This window comes from Zalophus californianus, chromosome 1 (genome assembly GCF_009762305.2).
Source record: "Zalophus californianus isolate mZalCal1 chromosome 1, mZalCal1.pri.v2, whole genome shotgun sequence".
Lineage (NCBI taxonomy): Eukaryota > Metazoa > Chordata > Mammalia > Carnivora > Otariidae > Zalophus > Zalophus californianus.
Window position 1 is genome coordinate 158022874 of NC_045595.1, and position 18418 is coordinate 158041291.

At 39.5% G+C, this 18418-nt stretch overlaps 1 protein-coding gene across 7 annotated transcripts; it reads left to right on the forward strand.

The window, feature by feature from the left end:
• The first annotated feature begins 946 nt into the window (after positions 1 to 946).
• NEPRO (nucleolus and neural progenitor protein) lies at positions 947 to 18338 on the forward strand. Of its 7 annotated transcripts, none has more exons than XM_027583095.2 (10): positions 947 to 1105; positions 2309 to 2457; positions 4082 to 4236; positions 7263 to 7342; positions 7728 to 7859; positions 8271 to 8348; positions 9244 to 9605; positions 9752 to 9813; positions 12566 to 12819; positions 14843 to 18338. In XM_027583095.2, the coding sequence occupies exons 2-10, from the start codon at positions 2355 to 2357 to the stop codon at positions 15303 to 15305; spliced, it is 1689 nt and encodes a 562-aa protein (XP_027438896.1). In that variant the 5' UTR covers positions 947 to 1105; positions 2309 to 2354; the 3' UTR covers positions 15306 to 18338. The 7 variants fall into 7 exon arrangements, with proteins under 7 accessions (XP_027438896.1, XP_027438894.1, XP_027438895.1 ...); XM_027583093.2 differs by lacking the exon at positions 947 to 1105 and adding an exon at positions 1576 to 1706; XM_027583094.2 differs by lacking the exon at positions 947 to 1105 and adding an exon at positions 1576 to 1706 and having other exon boundaries at positions 4097 to 4236.
• The last annotated feature ends 80 nt before the right edge of the window (positions 18339 to 18418 follow it).

Here is an 18418-nt window from a genome sequence, read left to right on the forward strand (position 1 = left end):
CTTCAGGGTGTTCTTTGAGGCAAAGTGACCAAAACTGTCCTGCCTAAGACTCAGAGACTCCTTTATCACCTACAGCAAGGGCTCCCCAATCAAAACTACCATCACAAGGAGCTTTTAAAAAAACAAAGATTAGAGCCCTACTCTTATCTAATGAATAAGAATTTCCAAAGTGGGGCCTGCTAATTTCTATTTTTTAAAAGCTATGCAGGTTAATTATGATCAGCCAGTGTGGGGAACCACCAGCCTTCAGGGTAAAATCCAAGTTCTGCCCAGGATCTGACACCACCATTCCCAGCTTCATCCCTCAGCACATATCATGCTCCAGCAATACTGACCCAGGACTAGTGATTCTTCCAACCCACACTGTTTAACACCTTTCTGTCAAGGATGTCCTTCTTCCCTTATCTGCCTGAGAAATTCCTAATCATCTTAAAACTCTATTCAAGCATTATCTAGTCTCTTATTCAACCAGTAAATATTGACAAACTGTGAAATTTTACACATTAAATATGTGTGATTCTTTGTATAGCAATTATACCCCAATAAAGTTATTAAAATGCATTGAGGTCCTACTATATGCCAGGCTCTGAGTTGAGCATTAAGATATAAAGATCAATAAACTATACTACTGGTTAGTACTGCCTTCAGTAAGCTCATATGCCACTGAAGACATACAAATTAATACAGTGAAGTAAATTCTATGAGAGAGTCTACGGTAACTGAATAATGGCTCCCCAAAGATGTCCACATCTTAATCCCCAGAATCTGTGACTATGTTCCCTTAAATTGCAAAACAATTTTTGCAGATGTAATAAAGTTAGAGATTCTGAGATGGGGAGATTATACCAGGTTATTTTGGTGGGCCCAATGTAATCACCAGGGTCCTAAACAGGCAAAAGGATGAGAGAAAGAGAGGTGGAGGGAGAATGAAAGTGCTATGTTACTGATTTTGAAAATGGAGGATGGACACATGAACCAAGGAATGCAATGCAAGTGGCCTTTAGAAACTGGAAAAAGTAAATGTATTTTCCACTAGAGCCTCCAGAAGCCCTGCCAACATTAGTCCAGTGGGATCCATTTTGGACTTCTGACCTCCAGAAATACAGTAAGTCTTTTAAGCAACTAAGTTTGTACTGATTTATTAGAGCAGCAATAGGAAGCTAATGCAGAGGCCAGTTCAAGACACTATGGTAGTATATAAAAGGATCTCTTTATCAAGTTATGGAGTGGGGATGGGATGTTTAGGAAGAACTACCCAGAGGTGATGACACCAGAGCTGAGCGACAGTGTTTCTGAGGGATGATCCAAGTGGAATTAGTATTTGCAAAGGCATGTAGGAAGAGCATGGCCAAGTGTTTCAATAGGGCAAGGTTACTTGTATTAAACAGTAGAAATAGTAACACTATTAATTCTGGTAAGCGTAAATATCTGCTTGTATGCCAGGCACTGTTCTAAAGCACTTTACAACCCTAAGGCAGAGACTGTAATTTTCATTTTACCCATAAGGATACTAAGGTTTGGAGGAGTTACGTAACTTTCCTGAGGTCATAGAGCTAGTAAACGGCAAAGCTAGAATTAGAACCTTGGTGGTCTGTCTCCAAAACCCACGGACTGCCTCTCTAATACATTAGGGTGGATGACTTTCTCAAGTAAGGTCACGTCGGTGTGGCTGAAGATAAAGAATCAATTAGAAAGTTATTAATGAGGTGAGGATCAGCAGAGCTTGAGATACCGTCATGTCTTAAACACTGATAGAGAGGATGGGGTTGATGGAGAGTCAGAGGGCCTCCAAGTTTCTTTGATGTGATAGCGGTTTTGCTGTTGGTGTAGAGGAAACTTCCTTGACTGTCTTGGACAAAGTAAATCCCCTCTTCTGTGTTTCAAATGCCACACCTTTCATAAACCTCTATTTAATTTCTTCCGTTCCCCCTAATGTCTGACGCGGAGATGGGGGTGTATGGGTAGCCTCAGTTTTTACATCTGTAAAATGCCTTGGAAGTAATTCCAAACTTCCCTGTGTGGAAGCCTAAACACAATGCAGATTCCTCCCCGCTTTGTTGATTCTGATTGAGTAGTACTGGGATGGTTCTTCCCCAGCCCCCAACCCCAGACTCTCCCAAGTGATTCTGATACGCGGCCAGGTTTTGGTGACCAGGGACTGGACGACCATCCTCTCCAGTCCACTGTATTTGGTCCACGATTCAGGGAAGGTCCCGCCCCCACCTCCGGGCCCCGCCCCAGTCCCACCCCTTGCCCTCTTCCTCCCCTAGATTTCCTCTCTTCTCCTCTCCCTCGGTCGCTTCATTAGGTCTCGCCCAGCTCCGCCCTTCCCAGCCCCTCCCCGGCCTCCTAAGATGGCTACGGTGCTGCCGGGCCTGGAGCCGTGGAACCGCGTGAGAATCCCGAAGGCGGGGAGCCGCAGCGCAGTGACCGTGCAGGACCCCGACTCGGCTCTGGGTGAGTGAGGGGCCCGGTGAACGGCAGACGCTTCCGGAGGCGGTGTCCGGCTGGGCCGGCGCACGTGCGCGGTGGGGGCGGGACTTCCTGAGCCCGCGGGACTCTGGGAAGGGGCGCGGGCTAGGACCCGGCCAGGGCACCTGGGCTCCCGCTTGCCGGGAATGTTGTGGGGACACTGGCTTGGTTTGGAATCCTCCATTAAACCCACTGTGCCTGCCGCACGGCCTGGCTGTAGCGACGAATGCCCAAGGCCCAGCCCCGCGCCCAGGGGGCGGAGAGAGGTAGACGCAGCTATCGTCGGGGAGAAGTGCTGCCTGGAAACCCTGTGCTCGCTCAGCCAGCCAGCAGCCCCGTTCCCCCTGCCGTCTGTTTCCTGATCTTTTAGGAAGGCGCTGGGGCACTCTGTATTTATACTGCAGTCTTTCTGGCCTCCAGTGCCTCATCTGTAAAACGGGGTTAGTGCTGCCTACCTATCACAGTTGTTGAGAGCATCTAATGATGTCATGAGGGGAGAGTGCTCTTAAAGTGTTTTATCCGTGGTCCTGCTGTTGTTTTCAGGAGCCAAATTGGGTTGGAATCCTGGCACTTGGCTCTGCTGGAGCTGGGCAGGTTGGGGGGTGTCGTTATTTAACCTTTCTGTGCCTCAGCTTGTTTTCAAATGCGGATAAACCTAGTACCTGCCTCATAGGGCTGTTTTGAGGAAGCGGTACTGTTAGCATTTGGAACAGTGCCTGATACAGTAAATGGACACTCAAGTGATAGTTAATGTGAAATACAGTCTATCTAATCAGCCCATCCTCCTCACCATCCACACAACCTATGCAATTTATAGATTAATCTTCCTCTTTCTCTATTAAAAAATTCTTTAACAGGATTTCTGTCAGGCATGGAAATTCAGCAACTCCCCATTCTCCAAGCAGTCCATTCTGGCTTCATATAGTTGGGGACAAAATAAAGTTCTCCCTGTTCTGTAGGAATCTGCCTTTGTATTCTATCCATCTGGGATGCTAGTGCTACCCTCAGTACCACAGAGACACACATTAACTCCACCTTCTACTTCACAGCTTTTCAGACTAGGAAGGTGTTACTTCGTTCTGAGCGCCCTGTGTTCAGTCAGGCATTCATCAAATAATGTAACTTCCAGTTGCCACAGTGGTTTCTCTTATCTGGTACTATCTGAAAGTAGTACCCACATATTGCACCTTTGCTTTTAAGAGTATGAGTTTATCCATTCTGCCTTGCTTATGTACATAACAAAATAGGGGATTTAGAGAAGTATAGAACATGTACCCTGCCATCAAAGTCCTTAGGCATAAGTGTACACCAAGTGACTGCAAAGTAGTCATATGAAAGGTTATTAAAAATCATAGTAAAATGTGATACAAAGATACACGTTATTGTTTAACAGATGTTCTCTTAGTGATTTCTGAACTTTATATCCTCGGTCACCATTTTCCATCCTTTCACATACTTAGAATTGTTAATAATGTTCTTATAGTTAAAGCTGATTATATGAATTTGTTCTTAATCCCCTTAGTAAGGAAAGATGTTCCTTCGGGTATTTTTACATAATAAGTTTAATGTAGAAATACATATTAAGTTTTATTAAATATCTCTGGCTTAGACCTTTGTGTTGCAGCCATAATTAGAGAATGCTGTCTTGTTACACTGTCACTGAAGAGCCAAACCTTAGATGCAGAAACAGATGTGCTATGCGCAGTCCTTTACAGCAATCACAACAGAATGGGCCGCCACAAGCCCCACTTAGCCCTCAAACAGGTAAGGAGGAAGCCCTGTGTTTACTACTCAACATGTTTGCTTGATGAAAATGAAATCACACTGTCACTTAATATTTTGTTATTATGGGAAACTCAGTCAGTTACTTGTGACTTAATAGATCCTCAGTCCACAGTTGCATGTGGGCTTTCATTTTTTTTTTTTCCCCTGAAAGCATTTCAAAAAGCAATTTATTTAGAAAGGAACTGTGTTTAATTCTTTGCCAGTCTTGTTTCTAGTGGGTAATTTTTATGAAGTTTCCATTATATATAATCTATAATTATAGTACTTTTGCCTAGTTCACAGATACAGTGATTTGAGCAAGACGAAGTGTTGGATTAAGAAACAATTTCCTGAGCATAATCAAAATCCTAAAATCATAAAAAGAACAAAGTTGTGGTTTATATATTGTGGGGCATATAATCTAATCAGTAATATATTAGACTAAATGGCTGTATAACAAGTTATGGAAAGTGGTTTCCTGTAATGTTTAGAGTTTAAGACAAAATTGGGCCCTCTAGTTTAGCGATTATTAGGGTTCCTTATAAGCTCATAAATTCATTCACCTTATTAATTCTGCAGGTATTTTTTGTAACTTTCTTTGTGCTAGGCACTGTGCGTGGTGTTCAGTATACAGGGGTGAAACAGACAAATTCTCTAACTTTACAGATTTGTGCCCTCTGGTTAATTTTCTCCTCCCATTACTTAAGGCAAAAAGAATGGAGATTTCTTCATCAAAGAAAGATCTGGGAGCGTGGTCTTTCCCTAAGTTTTCTTTGCTGGGGCAGCTTTTTATCTCTTTAGGAGTCTTTTAATCTAAAACCAAACTTGAATGTATTTCAAGTTGAACATATCAGATTGAACCTATTTTTCTTCCTGGCTTCCACGTTACAAATAATTATCTAATCAGAAAAATTTGGTGTTCTGTTTTCTCTGCTTCTTCCTTTTATGTAGCTCTCCCATTCAGTCAATTGATCGGTCAAAACTTTCTCTATATCTAGACCCTTTTAGTTCTGGCTCCATCTTCTTTCTTCAGAACTTGTCAACTTTTAGTTGTCTTGCTATCCTAATTGACCTTCCCTCAACTCCAGTCTTTCCTATACTCTTGCATATCCTATATGCCAAAGCCAGGTTAATCATCCTAAAACTTGGCTTTGATATTTTTAATGGTTCTCCATTGTCTCCTGAATAAAGATGAAACCTCTTAGCTTGGCTTACAATATCCTCCATGATCTGGCCTTTTCAGTTTTCCTTAGCTTGCTCTCACCTTCATGTATTTTATATTCCAAGCAACCTGAACTCTTCACAATTCCCCCTGCTCACCACGTTCGTTCTCTCACCTGACTTTTGCTTACCTGGTCCTGTACGGTTAGAATACCCAGCCCCTCCATCTCTGCCTGGTAAAAGTCTTCCCATCCTGCAAGTCCCATTTCAAGCCGTCTGGCAGTGATAAACTTCTTCCTAAGGTGTAGCATGAGTGCATATTGTGATAATCTCATTTTAAGTTGCATTTTTTGATTATTAGTGTAGTGGAACTCCTTTTTTTTATGACTGTGGGCTATTTGGGCTTCCCCTTTGTACTATTATGGTATTGAGCGTGGTCCGCATGTGGCAGTTATTTGTGTAACGTTTTATGTCCCCTGCCGTTCCTTCAAGTAGGGAACATGTTTCATGCTGCTGCAACTACCATCTCCATTCCTACTACTGCCTTCTAGCTGCTTAACATTTCACTATTCACACTACTGTCATCTACTTTTTTCTCCCTTCAAAGAAAGCTAAGTAGTAGAATTAGCCTCCCTCTCATGTTCCCATACATAAAGCACAGAAAATAGTCTTGATTCCTTTCTCTATATGAATACTTTGGGTTATGAAGACTGTTCTTATGTTCCTCCCAAGTGTTTTATCATCTTGGTTTGTCAGTGCTTCTCTCCTAGTGTCCAGAATTAAAAACTGAAAAGATAGGAGCTAACCCCAGAGAATTTGAAGATCATTGGTTCCATTGTTCTGAAAACTATGCTGTTATGATAGAATCGTTACTTAAATTTTTAGTAGCATGTATGTAGCTTTAGCAAGATATTATCTTTGCCAGTATCAGTGCCCATCCAGATTATTACACCCTTCAAAGTCTAGATGCAGTCCCATGCGTGCCCTTCATGTGGTATTTCCTGAGGACTACAGAATTCTTACCACATTTTGTATAATGCATAGCTTTTACCTTTTTTTTTTTTTTTTTTAAATAAAAATGCTGTTGGGTGCCTACTTAACACTGCAAAGTGCCGAGTTAGAGTGGCGGATAAAATAGATGAAATATATTGCCCTCATGGAGCTTCCTTTGTAGCTGAGAGGAGAAGGACCATTAGTCAGTCAATACATGGAATGTCAGATCGTGATAAGTGCCATGGAGAAAAATAAAGCAGGAAAAGGAGGGGTGCGGAGCAGATTGCAATTTTAAATAGGATATATCTTTTATTTTAGTATTTAAAAATTTATATGTCTTCTTATTTTTACTACTAGATTTTTAGCAACAAGAGAATGGGAAGTGTCTTATATACTATTTTATTTCCCAGCATGCCTTGCATATAGTAGGTGTTCAGTATACTTTTGTAAAGTGAATAAACCAATCACTTCCCTCATTTCTGTGGCCATTTACAAACTGCTGAAATTTAGCGCTTAATTAATTTACTCTCTTGTTTTAATAGTTTCATTATTAGAAAGTGTGTTGCTTCAGAAAAATCTTGAGAATAATCTCATACTTAGTTCGGTGCCGTTTATAGCATCAAGCACATCCTGACATATAGTAAATTCCTAGTTATAACCTGATTTGAGAAATTTGTTTGGCTGGGTTAATTTCAAATCTTTAAGGAGGGGCAATTGCCTTTGAGCTACAGATTACTTTACCCTAAAACAGAGGTATTCCCTTGTGTTGAGTGTATTTCCATACTTTGAACTTTTGCATTTCTTTGCTTTCCTGATCCTATCAGTGGCCATGTCTGTATTATATGAATTTGAGCTGCTCTTCCCTCTCTCAGGTTGAACAATGTTTAAAACGTTTGAAAAACATGGATTTGGAGGGTTCAATTCAACATCTGTCTGAGTTGTTTTCTTCCAAGTAAGTGGTCCAGTTGCTTTGTGATGGGTTGTGTGGTGGGCTGGGAACTCATGCTCTTCAATGTGATCTCCCTTTGGACTTTTCTTTGCCTGGTGTTGGGATATAACCCAACTGAGGAGCTTTACAAATTTTGTTTTAATAAGGGGCACCTGGTATTTGTGATAGTCTTTCCTCTGTTGGCTTGTAGGAGGGACTGGCATGACACTGAAATCTGGGTCAAGATAGATTATATTGAAACATTGTTGTCTATCAACTCCAGCGAATTATTGAACATAACTACTTCAGATTGGGCTTCCAGCTCATCTGTGCTTGAAAACTGCTGTGTAAGTGCTTTATAAGTAATGAACTTTAAGAATGAAAATAACATTCTTTTCCATTTTTGAAGTGAAAACCAGCCTGTAACTACCAAAGCATGTGTCATTCCCAGCCAACCGGTGGTTGAGCTGGTGCTCATGAAGATTTTGGGAGCCTGCAAGTTGTTACTTCGCTTCTTGGACTGTTGCTGCAAGACATTTCTGTATCCTTGATCAACTGAAATGCTTTCCTCTGAATTGGAATTGTTTGGATATATTTAATAGTATTACTGTTTGAAAGCTAGGAGATTTGTAAAAGTTGTAACGTATTCTTAAAATTTTGCTTCTTGGCCTCCTTTTCCTAGGAATTGCCTGATACAGCCATTGCCAGAGACTGCTGGTCTCTATCTAGCATGTATTATCCTAAGGGCACTGACAGAAATTCTTAATCATAGAAGCTAACTAATGAGAACTCTAGCAGAGTGCGTATTACTTTGTTTCCATGATTGAAATAGAATGTTTTAAAGCTTTAATTTCTTCAAGAAAATTGTTTCCCATCTGTTTCTTTCATAAATGTAACTTGTAAAATCCAAATTACTTTGGTTTTGTTTTCCAACTTTAATTTGATTCTCCAGCTTGACTGTGAAACACCTTGGCTTACAAGAATTCATTATTTTAAACCTTGTGATGGTTGGGCTGGTGAGCAGGTTATGGTATGTATGTATGTACCTTTGAAGTCCATCATTTCTTTTTCATCTAACTCAGCCTAGGTTTTCATATTTGTTTTCCCGTGGGATGCTGATGGTGCAGGGGTTCCATTTCTTCAGTTGATTGGAGTTTACTTGGGGTGGATTGGGAACCTAAGTATTGATGGTTAGGTCTTTGATGTCTTATCCTGGGTCTCTCAAGTACTATTTCCAATCATCTTGTTTATTCTGTTTATTCTTAGAGATAACATTAGAATTACTAACTAACAGCTCACATATTATTCTTTTCTGGAATGAAAATAGCTTTAATTTTTGCTGATTATAACAATATTACATGCTTATTTTAAGACATTCCAAAAGAACAGAGAAGATGTGAAGAACCTGAAACTTGCCTAAAATCTCACCATGTAGCTAAAACCTTATACATAAGATATTGATACATATCCTTGAGACATCTTCCCGTGGAGTACTTTATTTAGTTTTAGTAACATTTTGTACTTGGATTTTTCTGTTTGGGCTGGACTAATCTGGCTCTTCACAAATATGTGCTAGAGCATTTTTTTTTAATAAAGTTTTTTTTTTTAAAGATTTTTATTTATTTATTTGAGAGAGAAAGAATGAGACAGAGAGAGCAGGAGAGGGGGAGGGTCAGAGGGAGAAGCAGACTCCCCGCTGAGCGGGGAGCCCCATGCGAGACTCGATCCCAGGACTCCGGGATCATGACCTGAGCCGAAGGCAGTCGCTTAACCAACTGAGCCACCTAGGCGCCCGCGCTAGAGCCTTTTTTATCTATAGTGGCAGACAGATAGACATTTATTTTCAGCTTTGAATCTGTTGTGGTTATTAAATAATCTGCAAATTATAATTACTGGCTAATTCATGACCTCCTCTCTTTTTCTAGGGTTCTCTATAAAGGTGTTTTGAAAAGGCTGACTTCTTTATATGAGCCATTGTTCAGATTGCTTCAAGAGGTCTCTAGGATTCAACCACTGCCTTACTTCAAAGATTTTACTTTTCCCTCTGATATTGCTGAATTTTTAGGACAGCCCTATTTTGAGGTTTTTAAGAAAAAAGTGCCTACAGCTTTTGCAGCTAAAGGAGTAACTAAATTGTTAAATAAACTGTTTTTAACAAAAGAGCAATCACCAAGGTCTAGCAAAGAAACTGTACTCAGAATTTCCAAAAAAGCTAAACAAATGAGGATCAATACACAGAATAATGTGGATCTTGGACAGCCAGTACAGAATAAGAGAATCTTCAAAGGTAATTTGCTTTTATATAGCAAACTCTTATAATTCCCTTTATTTCTTTTCTAGTAATTTGGCAAGAAATGTCATATACTTAAGAATTCATTGATTTGAAAATGGTATGCCTAAGTTTTTGTATCTGTGGTCTCTCCATCTCTACAGAAAAGTCATCAGAATTTGATGTGAGAGCTTTCTGCAAACAGCTGAAACACAAAGCTATTCAGGTTTGTCTGGCTTATATTACTATGGCTTATGATTTCTGCTAATTTGTAGAGTAGATGCCATTTGCCTAGGGCAAAGATTGAATCTCTGTTTTTATCCCCAGCTCTCAGCATAATGCCACCTTAGTTTTCAGCCTATGCTTCTGAATGAATAGAGGCACTCCCAAGGGACTGAGTGCATCCAATAAATTCGGGTTAGAGAATGCCTTCAAAAACATCTTACTCAGTTTCACTAGAATTTTAAAGCGTCCCTAGGATCCATTGTAGGTGCGGATTGTATTAACAGTATGAGCTTTGGGGGTGCCTGGATTGCTCAGTCAGTTGAGCGTCTGACTCTTGATTTTGCCTCAGGTCATGATCTCGGGGTCCTGGGATTAAGCGCCGCATAAGCTCTGTGCTCAGTGTGGAATCTGCTTGTCCCTCTCCTTCCCTCTCTGCTTCAGCCCCCGGCTCATGCTCGCTCACTCTCTCTCTCTCTCAAATAAATGCATAAAATCTTAAAAAGTAAAGAGTATGAGCATGTAGTCAGAAATGGTTTGAGTCCTGGCTTTAGTTGGTACTAGCTGTGTGACCTTAAGTTTCTTGACCTGCCCACACCTCTTTTTTCTAATATAGTATGCCCCCCATAGGGTTATGCAGTTTTCATGCATGTAGTCTTTGGCACAGAGTCTGGAGTATGGTAAGCACTTAACTGTGGTCGGATGTTATTAGCTGTTACTGTCATCCTCATCTTTTGTCATGAGGCTTCTCTTTCTTTCCCCGTTAGGCTTCAAGCTTTAACATGATTCCTTTTAGTCAGTGTCTGTAAATTCTGTTCTGGACCTAGCAACAGATAAGTAAAGTACATGAGTGTCACCCACTTTGATGTGGTAATTACTTGACTTCTGTTACCATCTGTCCTTCTCAGATTGTTTTCTCCTGGTTTCCTGCATGGATTACTTCTTCTTTTCTATTTAAAAATTCTTAATCATTTCTGTTAAGTCAGAGTTCTTTCTTGAATGTTTATAGGGATTCTAGCTTGGATTTATATTCTATCCAATTTATGAGTTCTGGAGGGAGGAATCATCATCATCATCATCATCATCATCATCATCATAGTCCTAATAATAGCTAATACAGATATTGCATTTACTTTTGAAATGCTTTATGTGTGTTAATTCCTACAATCCTTGCAAAAGCCCTGTGAGGTTGGTGCTATTATTACTGTTTCCATAGTTCAGATGAGAAAAATTGAGGCCTAGAAAGGACAAGGAACTTGCTCAGGACACACCACAAGTACAGGGCAGTGCTGGGATTTGAACACAGGCAGTCTGGTTTCACAGTCTGTGTTCTTTTTTTTTTTTTTTTTAGATTTTATTTATTTATTTTTTTAAGATTTTATTTATTTATTCATGAGAGACAGAGGGAGAGAGAGGGAGGGAGAGAGAGAAGCAGAGGGAGAAGCAGGCTACCAAGGAGCAGGGAGCCCGATGCGGGACTCGATCCCAGGACCCTGGGATCATGACCTGAGCCGAAGGCAGACGCTTAACCATCTGAGCCACCCAGGGGCCCCTCACAGTCTGTGTTCTTTACCATTGTATCAGTCCCCCAAATTGTTTTGTCAACTCTGTCTCAAGAACTATGGTTCTCTGACCCTTGAAAGTTCTGCAGTCCATCCAGCTGTTCCTGGGTGAGCTGGTTTTAAAGCTGGTTGGTTGGTCAGCAGCCCTTGTTCATGACTAATCACTACCACAGTTTTAGCAATTAGCACTAACATGCTCAGCTTGCTTCTAAGGTCAAATTTCTTTTATCGATCACCAATGCAAAGTATTGATAGGTCTCTACTTTTATATTTTCTACTACTTTTTAATGTTTTTCTTGAAAGTGAGAAATTTGGAAGAAGTTTTGAATGAAGGATGAAAGCAGACCTAGTAAGTGGCATATTTTCGTAAACAATGAAAGCTGCTACAATTCAGACTCTACTTGACATAGAAGGATGGGGTTGAAGAGACAAAGGTGCCACATCAAAAGATGGTTGAATTAGAAGTGTTGCTCAGTTAAGCATTTTTAACATACATTCAGCATCATCCCTGTCTTCATGTGTTTTCAGTAACATTTATGACCCATCACTGAGGAGGGAAACTCAGGGTATGGAAATAAGTGAAAAACAAATTTGTGGTAGTCTAGTAGTATCAAGGAAAAGGGCTCGTCAGTCATTTTTTTTTTCCCCTACCAGATAGACTTTGACCAGTATTTATTCATGTAGAGTTTCATTCTTATGTATAGATTAAATAGATCTCTGTTAGAATATTTATGTTTCCCATCTGAATTCAGTTATAGATGGGATCTGTCGTTGCATAGAGGGGGTAAAAAAAATCTTGTGTTAGGAGCGGTGGATAAAAAATTAGGTTTTTTTTTTTTTAAATTTAAATTCAATTAGCCAACATTAGTTTCAGATGTAGAGTTCAGTAATTCATCAGTTGCGTATAACACCCAGGGCTCATCACATCACATGCCCTTCTCAATGCCCACCTCTCTCCCCTCCAGCAACCCTGTTTGTTTCCTATAGTTAAGAGTCTCTCATGGTTTGTCCTCCTCTCTGATGGCTTCTCGTTAAGTTTTTTAATACAAAGGAAAGCACAGTGAGCTTTAAAAAACCTTTCTTTTAAAAAGACATTTTCTAATTTTCATAGTCAGTGAGTCAACTTTTCTGTTGTTATATATTTACACATCAGTACCAAATCCAATATATTTTTCTCACCTTTCCATGTTTCAGGAGACCAAATTTAAATGTTCTCAGTCCAAAGTAAAGGGAACCAAACGTTCTTCTCAGAAAGCAACAGGAACTCCCTGTGCCAAAAGTTTTGTGCAAAGATTTCGAGAGGCTGAGAGTTTCACTCAACTTTCTGAAGAAATTCAAACAGCAATTTTGTGGTGCAGGAGCAAAAAACTCAAGGCTCAGGCCTCCTTTCTGGGTAACAAACTTCTTAAAAGTAACCGGCTTAAACATGTGGAAGCTCAAGGCTATAGGTAGGTATATAATAAGAATTATATTCCTTTACTTTTTCTGTTGTATAGGGCAAAAGTATATACAAGTCAGCTTTTTAAAAAATGGGATGGCCAGTAGCCCTAGGGTGGCTAAAAGAAGGATCTATTCAAACTGCAATTTTGTTTGCCTTTGTTGGGCACAGCTGTATCACTGGGAAGAAGAAAGTTAACTTGGTTAATTGGATTTATTCATTTATGTTCTTCACCATTCCATTTGTTCCTTCAGAAAGCCTTAGGAGTGTTTGTGGTATGCTAAGCCTGGGGATACATTGTGTAAGACTTAATCCTCATGGAGCACTAACTCTTCACTCTTGCTCTAGTAGGAGAGACAGCCAGTCTGCCCACAGCTTCAGGGCAGCAGGATGAGGATGTGAGAGCAGAAGGGTCTGCCTCTTATAAGGACACACACCAGACTCTGGGCTTAGGGTCAAGTAATGTTTGTTCATGGGTGCCAGACTCCCCATGTATTGATTTCTTCCTTTTCCTCTGATTCTTAGATTCACAGAACTGCTTAAGGATGGTTTTCTTTGTGAGCCAGTATTACTTGAAGCATTACAATGAAGTTAGACACTTTAGGGTTTTATATTTTTATTGAGAAACTAATAGATGCCCATGGTAACAATTTTAGACACAAATGGCTGTAAAGATCAACAAAAACAAGTTTTGATTAAGAGTTGTGGGAGAAGTTGTTAAGTATTCCTAAGAAATGAATTGTTGGAAGGGTTTCTACATTAGGGTCCTTTAAAGACCTGTAGCCATCTAAAGAGGAACTATTCTAGGGTGGGAACTCAGCCCAAGATGGAAAAGGGGTAGATGAGACAAAGATGACAATAATTAAGAGTTAGTGAGAAGGGTAACAAAGTGGTATTTGGTTAAACCATTATTCCCTTCCCCACAAAAATAACTGTTCTTTCGTACTGCCCTGTTTTGCTGTTTCAATATGTTATACTTACAGTACATTTTAAATTTGCTTAATGTCCATGATAACTCTCTGAGGTAGGCAGTATTATTCCCATTTTGTAGCTGAGGACATAGGGAATTTTGCTCAGATTGTTACAGCTGGAGATCCAGAATTCAATTCAGATCCTCTGATTCTTCTGTTTTCATTTTTTTCTATTTCCATTTCAATTAGGAGGTACACTTACCCTCTCCCCACTTAAAAATCACCACTTAGAGTAAACAAGAAAAGGGTATGAAACTGATCTTGAATTACTACATTATAAAGGAGTTTCCTCAAAGTTATGTATTTATTTAAAAAGGAAAAGGGGAGAGTGAGGGGGTAGAAGTTACAGGCCCATGCAAATCTTTTGAAATCTATCACAAACAGTGAGGCAGTTAGCAAGGTACTGATGTACCTTGTCGCAGTATACCTTATTCAGAAGCAAAACACCTAAAATGATCAGCTGTTTGAGTTCTGAATTCCCACACTTGAGGAAGATATATGAATCACGATTAGGGCAGCCCAAGGTGTCAGGTGGTCTATGCCAGAAGCTCTGTCTTCTCATTCTTAGATAAACTCCCTCCCTCACCTTGATTCCTTTTCCTTTGTTCCCTCCCTGATAAACATGAAGTTGTTTATCCAGATATGGATTAATGCATCCAGGCAGATGGTTCTCTTTGTGATATATCCTTTCCCCAGTCCACTCCTATTACACTACGGACAGTTTAGTGGTTATCAGGGAGAGGCTCTGACACTAAAGTGTGCGGGTATCTCACCATTCAGCTACCTTGCCAGGCAGTTGTAGGAGGTACTTTACTTTGGGAACATAATGGGGACATACTTGGCTAGTCTGAATCAAAGGGAAGCTCTGCTCTGAAAACACAGATTTGGGTTGAAGCTCCTATTTTCGTATTTCTTGTGATAATTCTGGGGTTGTACACAGGCATAGGACTTGTAAATAAATTGTGTACTTTTCTTTTGGGAGTTGGTAAAAAGGAGACAAAAGTTTTTGAAAATGTCTTTGTGTCTTAATCCCAGATTTTTCCTTTCTCTTGTCCTTTAAAGTTTGCCGAAGAAACTAGAATGCATAAAAACATCTATTTGCAACTGCCTTCTTCGTGGCTCAGGAATCAAAACCTCAAAGCATCATGTGAGCCGAAGAAGATCTCAGAATAGATTTTTACTGGAACAGAGGAAACTACAGAGAAAGTTGCAGTTGACTCTTTCAGAGGCAATTCAGCCATCCCCTCAAGGGACTCAGAATGCTACAGATAGTAGTAAATGGAGACTCTCGCACTGTACAGTTCATAGAACTGATCTCTACCCTAACAGTAATCACTTCTTGAGTAGCAGAGTTTCAAATCCTGTCATACAAACTAAAGAGAAACAAATTCATGAAAACCTTACAGGAAGCAAGGAAAATGAAACTGATTCATGGACAGTGATGCAAATGAACAAACATAATACATCAGGAACCATTAAGGAGACAGATGACATTGATGATATTTTTGCTCAAATGGGAGTTTAGATGCTCATTTGTGAGACATTTAAGTGCTTAACAAACTGGTCCAGTGTCCTGCTGTTTTACATGGAACTGCTGAAAAAAAATCTGGAAAGAGTTGGAAGTACCACTTGGACTCAGATGAGCTACCTTAGTGTAACATTGTACGGCAGTTCATTTCAGTTCAATAAACATTTATAGTAGCTCTGTGTCATTTAACTGACAAGTATTTGAATATTAAATAGTCAGATTTTGAGTTTGACTTTGTACCAGGTGTTAAGATGAAAAAAATATACCATATCCTGTCCTTGAAAAGCAGATATAATTCCTTGATTAAAGCTGTAAAACAGCTGTCCCTGAAAAACAGAATAATTTTATGATTTACCAGGGAATTAAGAACTGAGTAATTAGGTTTATAAAAACCTACTGTGTCTTAGGGTATCTGGGGAGTCAGGTGGGGTTGGAAGTATCAAGGAGTGCTTAAAAGGTCACTTTGGTCTTAACTGGCTCCATTGTAGATAAGCTCATCTCCAAAAACCAATATTTGTAGCTTCTCCTGGTTGTGCTGTCTTGATTATAAATTAGAATTGATCATCACAAGGATCTAAAAAGTTTTGCCACTAACTGTATTCTCAGGGACTGGTCACTACCATATTTCACTTCATTTACCTTATCTCACAGGAGGGCATATTAAAATGCTTTTGGAGTTCTCCAAAAGCTTTTGGGTTTTTTTCTGGTTTACTTATTTGGGTGCTAGTGACTGATTCCAAATAAACTTTTTTTCCAGAAAGGATGTAAGGTGACATGTGGTTATACATGATATACAAACAGGATAACAAAGTAGAAGTAGATAAAGTTAAATAAAAAAATACAGCTTAGTTGATACAAAATAGACCCAGGAGGCCACACATTAAATCTATTATTTAATGCTGATGCTGTCATCTGGTATTTTTATATTGTTTGTACCATTGCTCAGAGGGTAAATCTTACATATTTTCAAATATTCTAGTTTACTAGAATTAGGTCAGTAAGCTTCTATTTGTTAAGAAGGTTGTAGCCTTAAGTTTTATGTTATATGTAGATATATAGAAAAATAAAACAGTGCCCCAGTATATACCGCACCCTTGTTTTCCTTGGCCATCCTTAATCTGTTTCCGTTCCATTCTTTATCTGGCCTTGTTCTTTCTGAGATAATGACCTGAGCTGAAATCAAGAGTTGCATGATTTTCCCACTTATCTATACTGGTGGTTCTGATACCTTAGGCTGTTTTGAGAATCACTTGGTGGGTTGTTTAAAATGCAGATTACCTTCTGAAGAGACTGATAAACACAGCCAGGGCATGGCTTCCTTCTTTCTGAAACCTTGCTAAACATTCTGATTTACTTCAAAGTCCTTAATAAATAGCCTGGGTGGCTCAGTTGGTTAAGCATGCAATTCTTGATTTCAGCTCAGGTCATTATCTCAGGGTTGTGAGATTGAGCCCCACAGTGGGTTCCGAGCTGAATGTGGAAACTGCTTAAGGTTCTCTTTTTTTCCCTCTCCCTCTGCGCCCCCTCCCCCCTGCCAAAAAAGAAAATAAAAACTGTTAGTGTCATCATCGTGAATACCAATTTTACTGCTCTGGTAGCATTAAAACACTCAGGTCATTCATAAGAGCACTGTGGTGAGACCTCCCATGCCAAATCCTCTTGGCCTTAGTTCAGCCACACCTGTAGCAACCAGTTTCCAATAGGAGTGGACAACTGCACTTTGCCTCCTGTTCCAAAGACCTCTCTCTTCCTGCTCCTTCTGACAAGTTGCAGGAACTGCTTGGCACTTAGGCATGCACAAGCTGGGAGAAGTGTGGAGCCACCTTCTCCCTACTTCAAAGACAACTCAGAGGCACATTTCCTAAGGCTCCCCAGAAGGTCCCTCAAGATCAAGACTAGTACCTATGTGATGTCCAACTCCTGCATCCTTGATTGACTTTCCTTTCTTCTGTTTCCTTTCTCCATCACTCCTGTACCCTGGGATCACTTCCCAAATAAACGACTGCATGCAAACTTCTGTTTTGTGCTCTGCTCTGAGAAGAACCACGGCTAAGACAAGCAGTAAAGTACCACTGGCAAGCAAAATGATGACTTCTAAGATTAGTCTATTGTAACCATATATTTTACTTTGTGAATACCTACATAAAGTTTTTTGTTTCTTTTTTAAAACACTGCTGGTTAGCAGTGCAAGACCAAGGCTATCAACTATAAAGCTGGAAACATAAACATAATCGAATTCCCTAAAAAAGCCACAAACTTGTTTTACAGCCTTAAGTTTTTATCCAGGGCTACTGCTATAATTTTTTAGTATTCAGCCTCACTTTGAAAAGCTAAGCCACTTACATGAATAGGTCAGTAGCATCTTCATAAAAATCTTTTCTGTTAACTTTAGGTCAAAGTAAGGCTTTATCTTTCCATTCTGAATCTTATTGTACAATTCTAAACTGGTCCATCAACTTTTTCTGCTTTTTGCAAATATCAGTGTTCTCACTTAAAACTAGTTCTTGGTTTTTGTCTTTCACTAGAGAAAATGTTACCACCTCTATGACAAGAGGTTTTCTGTGATAAATCTGAATTTTGCTGTATTCTTGGTTGGTTTCACTTTACAAATATATAGAGTATACAGATATCTTTTACACATACAATACTATTTTAACTTCTATAAGCTTTGTGAGTTATAAATGAAGGGCAGAGAAATCAAGTAATTTGCCCAAGACCCAATATAATAAATATTAGAACTGGAACTTAAATTCTGGTCTTCTGATTCTAAATCCTGTGTTCACTTGAAGGTGAATGATCCCAGTCTGAAATGACTGATGTTTCCAGCATGGACTGACTGAACTTTTATCAAGAATATTTTTTTTTTATATTCAAATAAGGACTCAGAAAAAAAGATAAATTATAGGCATAGAGAGAAGCATTTATCTTCCATCTACCTATAAATGCTTAACAGAAAAGTAGCCCCTTTCTTTACCTAGTCCATTTTAATCCTTAAATATACATAATAGACATTGTCTTTAAAAGACAAAAGCCCAATAAAAACAGGGCAAATCCTTCTCTACATAGTAATAGGTTTTCACATAATGGACTTCTATATGCTCTTGTTTGTC

Coding starts and splice junctions, on each gene's coding strand:
- NEPRO (XM_027583093.2), top strand. Junction 9,606..9,751: donor GAATAAGAGAATCTTCAAAG/GTAATTTGCTTT, acceptor CCATCTCTACAG/AAAAGTCATCAGAATTTGAT. Junction 12,820..14,842: donor GTGGAAGCTCAAGGCTATAG/GTAGGTATATAA, acceptor TGTCCTTTAAAG/TTTGCCGAAGAAACTAGAAT.